The 10,792-nt window shown below is 47.2% G+C and overlaps 1 protein-coding gene across 1 annotated transcript in view; it reads right to left on the bottom strand.

Annotated features, from left to right (window-relative positions):
• Positions 1-10,792, bottom strand: part of pcdh19 (protocadherin 19) — a gene marked incomplete at both ends in the record, with an annotated part of 53,058 nt that overhangs the window by 15,376 nt on the left and 26,890 nt on the right. Inside the window, 2 exons of the mRNA XM_080840182.1 lie at positions 3,767-3,939; positions 5,625-5,683. Of these exons, the coding sequence (XP_080696308.1) occupies positions 3,767-3,939; positions 5,625-5,683 (232 nt within the window). The remainder of the gene's footprint in view (positions 1-3,766; positions 3,940-5,624; positions 5,684-10,792) is intronic.

Genomic DNA, 10,792 nt, shown 5'->3' with positions numbered 1-10,792 from the left:
CCCCGAGATGCAAGAGACAGGGAGGAGGACAAGTGGAGAAATAATAAGAGATAAAAAAAAAACTCCATTTGAAATCAATTAGGAGCAGTGGGGCCCTGGTGGCTGATCCGACGACGCTGAGCAGCGTGGATGTCCCGAGGCGGAGATGGAGGAACACGCCCACGGGGACTGATGGATTGATGAGGAAAGGACTCGAGAGGGGGAGACCGCCGACGGAAACACGCCCGTACCCAGCAGCTGCAAATTGAGCCACCACTAGTCCTGGTGGAAACCAATAGGATGAAAGCAAGAGGGGTGGAGGAGAGAGAGAGAGATATCTTTATGGTGACAGGGAGCTGCTTGGCTGCGGGGAGGGAGCCTGCTGTGTCTCCCAACAGCCCTGACAATAAGGATCTTTGGATAAAGACAAAGGGACGCCCGCAGACACCATTCCATTTGCACAAGAAATGCCTCAGCACCTTTGATTGCTGCTGTTGCTGAAGGCTGCAGTAAAGGGGGTAGGGGGGCTTTTAAACAGGGGAGAAACAGCCATTCTCCATATGTCAAAACACTGCAGCCTCAAACCCTCACATCTGCCCCCGACTCTTGCAGTGCACCACACAGACTCCCTGCATTGTCTTTGCCTGTGGTCTGTTTATTTCCCCTGCACGCTGCATGGCACGGATAAATAAATAAATAAATGCATAAATGCCTCAATGCACACTGTGCTGAACTCGCAGGTGTGGGTCATGAGGCTATTCCTACATATGCATTGTGTTTGCCTGCTCCTGAGAGACTTCTACAGATATTGAGCTTTTTGTTGAGTAAAAAAAGAAAGGAAAAGGGAAGGAAATGGACAATGGTAATAGATTCAAAGTGCTATGTGGCGGAAAGCACGTTCCACTGTGAGAACACGAAGCCTCACAAGTGGCCATTTTCCCTCCACGAGACTCAAATTCCCACACTCCGTCTCACAATGGGGAAATGGGGTTGGGGGTGCGCGTCTTACGACAGCAGTAAATCTACGCTCCCTGTGTGAACGCCACCTTGACGTGGCGCTGTGAGAACAGTAAATATTTGCACTGCAGAGGGGGCCTTGGGGACGTGTACATTGCTTCCCACTCCGGTCCGTTCCTTCCTTCCTGCCTGCCTGCCTGCTGTTTGTTTCCTTCTTGCAGATACCAGCAAAATAACAACAAGCAAGAACGAGCCCGTGCAATTCATAGATCTTTGTCCTTTGGCAACTGCTGTGTAAGGTTATTTCCTCACAACAGAACGTGCCAAAGAGATCTGAGGTACTCCCAACGGTCAACTCACTGGCTCCAGATTATATACATTTTCTTTCAGTTATTTCTAGTTCACTTCAAAAACACACTGTTACGCAGAGAAAAAAAAACATTTGCCATTTGCATTTTTTTCCAATCTGACCACATCCCAGTATACATACACGCTATACACAACGCCACCTCGTCTCTTATACCTCATGATCAGTATTTCCAACTCACAGCTGTAAGGCTGCGACATATTCAATTGAATACCACTCCTACTACCACTTCAGGATTGGTGAGCCCATCATGCATACTGGGTGTGTAATTAGACTATGGGGAAAGCAATGGAAGGACGGTTCCATTTGCCATGTCATTAAATTTCTGCACGTGTAAGGGCCTTTGGTCAATTCATTTTACATTTATTAACAAGGCCCATTATGGACGAGCCTGTACGATGCTGACACATGGACTCCTTTAAAGACAATGTGACGACGAAATCGAATTAAGCCATTTGCTTTCTCTGCTCTCTGCACCATTTTCCTTTTGGTTGCCATTAAGAGAAATGGCCTGATGCTGAGCTGTAACAGGGACTTGAAAAACAGCGCAATAAAAATGCATCATATGCCCACCAAATTTTATTAGCATCCGAGACTTGCCACTGTCTAATGGCATTTGGTCAAAAACAGTGTCCGGCCTCTCTGCAGAGCCATTGTTCTCCGCACTTATCATCGCCAATACTTATTTTCCCCTGTGTTTTTGTACGCGTGTGCTAGTCTCGGAGGGTAACTGGAAAACAGCTCCTCGTATTGAGAGCTAATGAGCGATGCCGACGCAGAGAAAGCCCCATTCATTCTCCAATTCTGTCCCCTGCTCTCCTCATTGTGTCTGGTGATTGGCCAGCACTGAAAAGTCCCGTCAGCACGCATCTCACAGGCGCTGGTATTTCTCTACTAGAGAGATTATACAGGCCGAGGCAAAAGTCTCTAATTATTGTTCATTAGTGTCCAGCACAGTTAAGGCAGTGGTGGCAGCAATGCCTAAACGCTAAAGATCCTCGTAACAGTGCCTGTTTCTTAAGAGGGCTTGCCTTTCTATTCAGAAGCCAGCCATTTTGGATAATATATTCACATTGAAAATGTGTGCCATTTCTTGAGGGAAGGGACCTGAATGTCTGGTTCAGAGGCAGAAGACTGCTCATGGGTCACCTGGGACCTCAACTGTCAGGTATCCATCCATCCCATGATTCCTCTGAAATAAGAAATGGTGACTAGTTAATTAGCCAAGTGAAGTTGCCACAGGGGGACATGAGGGCCTCCAGTGAGAGGCTAATTGGTACTCCTGCCAATTCTGTATGGTTTGGGACATGCCCTGAGAAAATAAAAAGTCCTTGTCTGATGAATAATTTCGTAGCTGTTAGCACATTTCTCACAAGTGTGTGATTTATTTTGTTTTGTGACTCTCTCATTAGACCGTTTCCCTCAACTTGGCTGTTCTCAACGCGCCGTAAAATACGTTGGATAAGCTAAAAGCCACGAGAATCATGAACCCAAGCTGGCCATGATTGATTAGGCCCACACAGCAGACTACAATGCCTCCCTCCACCGAAAATAAAAGAAAGTTCATTTTTTTCTTAATTTTCTCAATCCTTTTCCCCTTAGTTGAGTTTTTTATTTATTTAAACGGTACAAAAAGGGCTGTTTAATTCAACAGCTGTTAAGTTAATCAAAGGGATTAACTATATTTTCTCATCATTTAGATATAGCTATTTCTACTACTGAAGGCATTGTTTCAGATACCATAGGGAGGAATTACTTAATTTCTGCCATTGTAAAGCACTTTGCTCTTGATGGCTCAGTACATTCAACACAACGTCATCGGGGCAGTCTCCCATCCCACTGTAACCCCCTAACCCACCACCACAAACAAACCCCCAATTAGATATTGAGACTCTGACTGTTCTATGGCTACCTTTTTAGGAAGCTCCTTGTTATCCCCCCCCCCCACCACTCCTCAATGCAGATAAGTGGCAGCGGTAAAGAGCCAACAAGACCCCCCCTGACAGACTCCTGCCAGCGTATCGGATGTCTTTTTTAAACGGGGAGTCAAAAAAGAAACATCAACATTAATTCCCCCCGCTAAGTGATCGGCTGTGAATAATGCATGAGGTAGCCATTGCAATATGCAGATCTGCCCACCTTCCACCTTTGCCAACCTAATTGCCGCCACTCAGGCAGCTCTGGAGTGGGCTGCCCGCCGCAGTTGCCGGCAGACGCTGTGTACTACCACCAGTCGATAATGTTAGTGAGCCCCGAATCAAAGGGGTGCTGGAGTGAGCCAGATCTTACTGCATTAGCCAGGGCACATCAAAGTGTGAAAGGCACAGAGGTGTGAGTCCAGCTAAAGCGGACCTGATGTTGAATCAGTGAACCGGCTGAAGTATTGGACTTATCACAGCATGCTTTAGCGGGCTTGCACAAGCATGAAAAAAGAGGAAGAGGAGGAGGAGGTGGTTTGCTTACCTTGGTCATGTAGATGGCTGCTGGTGGGCTGCACAGTCATGTTGAGGGCGTCGTTGACGGCCGTATCGTGGTAGTGGCCTCGCTGGACGTCGTGCTCACTGTCAGTCTGGTCACTCTCCTCGTGGCCGCTGTCCTTGAGGCTGTTGCCCTCCAAGTCTTTGAACGTTGATGTGCTATGGGTAGAGAAAAGAGAGGGATGAAGGTGGGAGTGATTTACTGTCACCTTAAATTCTAGCAGGTGTTCAATTACTCTCTCTCGCTCTCTCTCCATCCTTCCCTTCCTCTCTCATCCCTTCTCTCTCTCTCTCTCTCTCTCTCTCGTCCTTGTTGCTTCACTACCTTCTCTGAATTCTGCATTCGGCGCTTCGATTTCTTGAGGAAAAAAACTCCTCTCCTCTCCTGACGTAGTTTGTTTACTTTTCTATTGATCAGTCTGAGGTCAGATGCCAGGGTCCATTTCACAATGTGCGCTACTGAAGGGCTGCAGGTTAAGAGCAAGGGAGCCTCTATTACAGACCTGACTGAGACAGAAAACTGCAGGTTTAAAGAAAAAAAGATGAATGACAGCAAAGCCACCATTGATTTGCAGGGAAACGTATGATGAAACCACAGCTTAGAGACAGCAGCTCTTCTCGAGGCCTGGACATTAGTCATAACTGGCGTGAAGAACTTCTATACTAAGGCTAAACTGTGTCACATATTTTTTTTTTTACATTCTATTTCTTTTCTTGTCTTGGGTAGGGGCATTCTATCCCTCCGCTGCCGGTGACGGGGCGTGAAAATTGAAAGCGCTGCGTTTTCTCGTGACTTTGCCATCACCTCTTTCGGGGGACTTCCTGCGAGTACCGCAGGAGGATGGAACATGAGTGCATGTCTCCTTGTTGCTCTGCAGGTGGAGACGCGCGTCCTCCTAGTTCCCCCCCACCCTCCCGAGCCCAGACTGCAGCGAGCGGCGAGGGGGCAGGCTGGGCCGGGGTGGCGGCGGAGGCTCTCTGATGTTATCAGCGTAATTGCACCTGTCCCGGACCACAGGCACTGGGGCTCCTGAGGGGATTTCTTTGTCGTGCTCAGCTCCAGCCGCCACATGAATGCCCTTTGTTTGTATAAACACAGGGAAGCCTTTCAGAGGGGAAATTGGCATAATGGCCCCCTCAGAAAAAAAGAGGAAATATGCAAGCCTCAAAGATGAGAGGACGGGGATGGTTCTGTCCCAAGCTCCAGGTAAGAAGCAAATTACTGGTCTTGGTGCGGAACCCAGACTCAAAGCCCCTTGGCCTTTCTCAGGGGGTTAGGGGGGGGGGGGGGGGGTGGTAATTGGCAAGAGGGGGTTATTAGAGCTGTCTTCACCCCACCCTAACCAAAATCCAGGTTCAGGTTAAGCCAGGAATGCCGCTCGATCCTCCAAGTCACAAAGAGGTCCTTCACTGCTAAGCCCTTTTGCTGTGTGTGTGTGTGGGGGTCGGGGTCATTATCTTAGCTGATGTCCTCAAAGATTAACTGTGTTTTCTGCACATATTTGGAAACATTCCGCAGGTACTTAAAAATGTTCTTAGGTTTTCAGTCTCCAGTCTTTATTTTGAAGTGGGTGCACTGTTGCATGCCAACTTGAGATGCATGCGCTTTAGTCTAAGTAGCAACATGATCGAGATAACATAGAATTATTAATAGTTTCCAAAAAGAGCTTTTAAAATATTGAATTCTTTCACAGAAAATTGAAATAAGATAGTAAACTCCCGTGGAGACTTGCAGAGGAAGTTGCAGAGGAAAAGGAATTCCTAATATGCGGTGGCTTTTTTAAAATCTACAATCTAAACACGTACTGTAAATATCAATAAAAAAAGAAATATTCAGAACTTACCTTTTAATCAGATGTGCTCTGCTGTTAACATAACTGGAGTCAATGGTATAATTCTCCGTCTGTAGAAAAGATAGGGAAGGAGAGTGAGAGAGAGAGAGGTTGTTTGAGGGAGGGGAGAGGATAAAGAAAGAGAGAGAGAAAGGAGGAGAGAAAACAGAGATGCATTTAATTACATAGGGACCAAAAATAATGTTACCGGTAATTGCCTTTCAATTGAAATGTTATTTTACACAAAGGCACCGGTGAGCTGCCTCAGCTTTCAAAGGCACAATCCATTCTCTTTCAAAGCACACACAGCCAACTCAGAGCAGAGTGGCACAGTGGACCGCCACACCGCCCCCTCTCTCCTTCCCTCCTTCCCTCCATCCCCCTCTCCTCCATATTCACTCAGACCCAGTCTTCAAAATGGAGTCATTAGGGAGAACCATGCACCAGGCAAAAAAAGAAGGAAGTAGGAGAGATGGAAGAAGACAGAGGGAGAGAGAGAAGAGGGAAGAGGAGAGAGGGAGAAAGGAACAAAAAAAAAAGCCTTCGCTGTTTTTTTAATGAAGTATTTTTCACACCATTTTTGAGAGGATATTAATGTATAAATATTAAATAAATAAATTTAAGATGGGAGAAATTAACAGCATGCCAGGGGATTTTTAACTTTGCAAGTGCAGATGAAAAGGCTCGTAGAATATGCATACGATGGGTATCTGACCCACATTGAAGATGGAAGTTCAAAGGCATCTCTCGCCGTCAACACTTTTCTTGCATTCATGGGAGTTAAGCTTTTTTTTTTGCTGGTGAGCAATGGGGTGGAGAGGGCCTACAGTGGTCAAAAAACGCAATTACTGTAATTAACTATTAGCACCGAGGCTATGTACACCACAGTACGCCGTGGGAGAACATGGACGCAGGGGTGGATGCGGGGAAAGCTGGCTTTTCCCCCCCAGTCAGATGGAATGAAGGAGAAACAGAGGCTCGGAATTTCGCTAAGCTGTGGACGTTGTCTTCTGAGGAAAAGCCCACCCCGCTGTCGAGTTCAACTTGTCCGATTAAACACGCAAGTCCATAGGCTCCCACAGGGAGGGGCGCTGAAATCTACCCATCACAATAACACAATAAAACGACTAAGAAAAGAAACATCGAGACGATAGGTCAAGGTGTAGTGTTGTCAATTATCCATATGGATGCCACAAGGCATGGCTGTTCCCCAGTTTTTGAACACAGACAAGCACTCAATCGCAAGTAACACCACACACACACACACACACACACACACACACACACAGACAGACACAAATGCTCTCCCTTTCATCCCCGTTAATGGGGAGCAGGTTTGTATTCTCCACAGTGCAACCTCCGCAAGCGTACACACACAATTAAAAACATGAGGCGAGCGCAGGTGGAGTGAATTAATCAGAGATTTCATTCCTCAGATCAACGCATGAAAGCCCGCAACGGAGAGAGAGATAGAAAGAGACAGACAGAGAGTGAGAGAGAGAGAGAGAGAGAGAGAGAAAGAGAGAGAGAATGCATCACACTGTTGACAGTGTGTTTGTTATTGTCCCCTCAACAAGTAACTACCGCTGACCTGTTCTGGTCTTTAGAAAAATGTGACAGACTGTTAATGAAGGCTGAGAGAACGTGTGGAGGGAAGCCTTTGGTGTTTGCTGCTCCATTACTCCGGGCATCAACAACACAAGTGGTGCTGAATTAACACTTCATCAGTGAACATGTTTCATAGTCCCATTGTCTTATTTGTGGACTGTAAAATATAATCACGCTCGTCTCACAAGAACTAGTTCAGATCTGGAAGTCTGAACATCTATCGTGACCTACAAGGGAGACATCATGTATGGTGCTACCTTCCCCAGTTTGCAATTAACCCCCACAGCAAGATAATATTTTAATTACCAACAACGGGGATACAGACCGCTGATTGAGATGTGTGTGCTTGCGACGCAATCTAGACCCCATGAAGGGTCCAGTGAACACCATACCTTTTTGTCGCAACACTAATTAAACCTCAACTCATTGTTATCAGGGAGATAATTTGTAAAAAGCCATTTTAATTAACATTGTATTAGTGAACCTTAATTTAGAGCATGCACTGTTTGTTCGACGCGTGACTCACAAGGTAACTTGTCTCTCCCTTTGTTCCTGTCCGGCTTGAGTCCATTAATATCAAAGTAATTGGCGTAGGCAATTATTTCCTGGGGTGCATGTGATATATAAATATATATTTCACGTTTTTTCCTGCTTGCCTTTCTTTTTTTTGGTGGGTTGAACATGGCACCTGTGCTCTACTTTGGTCCCTGAGTGGACTCATTACGGAACCAGTGCTCTTGAGCTACAGGGGTATCCAGAGATGGAGACTAATGAACTGGTGCGGGCAGCCGAACTGGGGGGAACAACTTCATTAAAGAGACAGTATACAAATCTACCCCAGAAACTCAACCCATCCAAACCCTAAGCACACGTGAGCGGCGATCCGTAATTGCCCTAGAAGGCTGGCTCTACTTTTACAAGGCTTCTCCAGGGGGCGGGTGGGGGGCGGGAAGGCACTGAGGTATGTTGGGTAGGGGCCGCTAAAGCTGTAATTTCTCTTTCTTCTCCTTCGGTGACATTTTAATATGTGCCATATTTGTCCTTGACCAGGGAGGCCCCTTTTCAAAGCTCCTTACATGGTTGAATTCACCTAGCAACTCAACCAGGTTTAATTCACCTAGCAACCCAACCAGGTTCTGAAAAAAAAAGACTTTTTCTGCTACTAATGATGGCACCACAGACAAACAAAATGTGTTTCTAATCAAATCCGTATCAGTTGAAGAGGTGCCACCAGGCATGTTGGCACAAAACACAATATGTCACCTAACTGGTGAAACTGTTATGGTGTTAGCTGCTAACACCATAAGGCATAACCTTGTTTTGCAAGCAGGAAGCATCGAGCTGTACATCCAGAGCATTAGTGGCTGCTTCCTGTAAAGAAATGTATTGTATGGCTTCCCTCTTGGGCCACTATCAGATGGGGAGGGCATGTCAATAATTCTTCCTCTGAGATTAGGTTTCGGGCCCAGGGAGGAGGAGGAGGGTGGCAGGAGTGGAGGAGGAGAAGGAGGAGGAAGAGGTGTGTGTGGGGGGGGGGGATGAAGGCCACTCAGCTACTGCGAGGCCACCGCAAATGGCCCCTTAATCAGCTCCTACAATGTGTTGTTGTGATCCGAACGGCCCCGCTGTGGCAGCCGGCGTCACTCAATCCCCCCCCTAATTATTGTTCCGTTTCAGATGCTCCGCACCGGAGAGGCCCCAGCGGGAGTAAATCATAAAGCAATGACTGACAGCCTGCCACCACCGTGGGCCGGGTGGAGCGAGAGAGGAGGGGGAGAGGGGAGAGGGGAGAGAGGGGCTCCGCCAAGGCCTTCACCCGGCCAGGCAGCCGCCCTCCTGCCCCAGCCTGCAGAACTCAACTCACACTCATTATAACACACACACACACACACACACACACACACACACTCACGTCTAATGTTACAGCTCCCCTCCCATCAGACAAACACACACACATCCAATACAACCACATGTGTGTGCATACACCAACACCCACACACACACACACACACACTTAAGTATGTCCGATATAACCCTCTCCTCAACATCCAACCAGGCCCTCACCTCACCCCGAATCCTTGGCCTGCGTTGAGGGCACTGGAAACCTGGGGCTCGGTGCAGCACAGGAGAGGAAAAGCAATCTCCTTGCTTAGTCGCTGCCGTGAGATTTGATTTGCCTTCCTCCCAGCGTGACAATTGGTTCCATAGTCCAGACACAAGAGTGTTACTTTTTTTTTTCATTGTGGCCAGGCTCCTCTGGCAGCGAAGGGGGGGGGGGAGGGATAGAGAGAGCGATGGCAGGAGGGGGTGAACGGTGCGTAAGTGCAGAGGAAGTCCACAAGGTGCCAGGGAGGAAAGAGGGAGTGAGAGGGGGGGGGAAGCCACTTGTCACACTTCTCCGGCAATTTATGCATCATCTCTGGTGAGACTGATACATCAGCCAATACAATTACACTTCCATTTTCACATGGAGGGATGCATAAAATTAAAGACTAATTTAAGCAGCATGCTCCGACAGCAAATTATTAATTATCAGTCTATGCCCTTGTTTTCTTCCGCAATAGATAAAATGCCTGTTAATTCTCCTATTAATTCAATTCAGAGAGCAAAACACTTAACTCTAAGACTAAACCTTGTTCAAATTTGCTTGGAAATAGTGTGTGTCTGATAGAAACGTGCCTGGAACACAGAAGTCAGCGCACTAGCCTGGGTTTTTGCGGACTCCTTCGCAGGTTTTTCCCCTTGTGTTGGGACGGCGTAAACATCGTGGCCAGCTAAAGCCTTCACATCTCGGAACAGCAATTTGAGTGTCACTTCAGTTGGCTTTCAAAAGAAGTAAGAACAAATCAAATAAAACAACGAGACCCTAAACAAAAGCCGACTGGCATGCCATCTCCTCATTCTACTGCCCGATTGGTGTTCACAGTTTCATTACGGAGCTGGTTCTTGACTCATCTTAGAGGGCTTATTCATGTGCTCTCCCTTGAGCCTGGGAAGGAAATAGCCCACATAATAAGGGCCTGTTGTTCATGTGTTCTACCCGAGGAAGGGCCCAGCCAGCAGGGTTTAGAGTGAGGAGTGTGTGTGTGTGTGTGTGTGTGTGTGTGTGGGATGGGGGCGGTGGGTTGGGTGCTGTGCGGTAGGGACTTGAGGCGCTGGAGATAATTTCTAATTATAAATAACAGAGCTCATATTGCCTCGATATGCTTGGCTCCACTCGCCATGTCTGAGGCTTTGTTCGCACGTGATGGAACAGACGGGGGGGCTCTTGTGTTGGGCTCTGTGGTGGTGGAGATCTGAGATCCTAGAGTGGCTCTTTTTGCATCATCGTGTGTGTATGTGTATGTGTATGCGTGTGTATGAGAGGGTTGGAGAGTATGGGCGTGTGTATGTGTGTGTATGAGAGAGATAGAGAGCCTGGGTGTGTACCGGCATGTGTTTTTGTCTTAATCCTAAATACATCATGTCAGGGTCACATTTCTACAATCCAGAAACAAACAAAAAACCCACTCTCTTCTACAGACATCTCTATATTTCTGCCTCTCACTGTTCGAAACAGTCAGTGCTCCTGG

Source organism: Sprattus sprattus (genome assembly GCF_963457725.1).
Source record: "Sprattus sprattus genome assembly, chromosome: 6".
Classification (NCBI taxonomy): Eukaryota; Metazoa; Chordata; class Actinopteri; order Clupeiformes; family Clupeidae; genus Sprattus; species Sprattus sprattus.
This window is presented reverse-complemented; position numbering and strand designations above follow the sequence as displayed.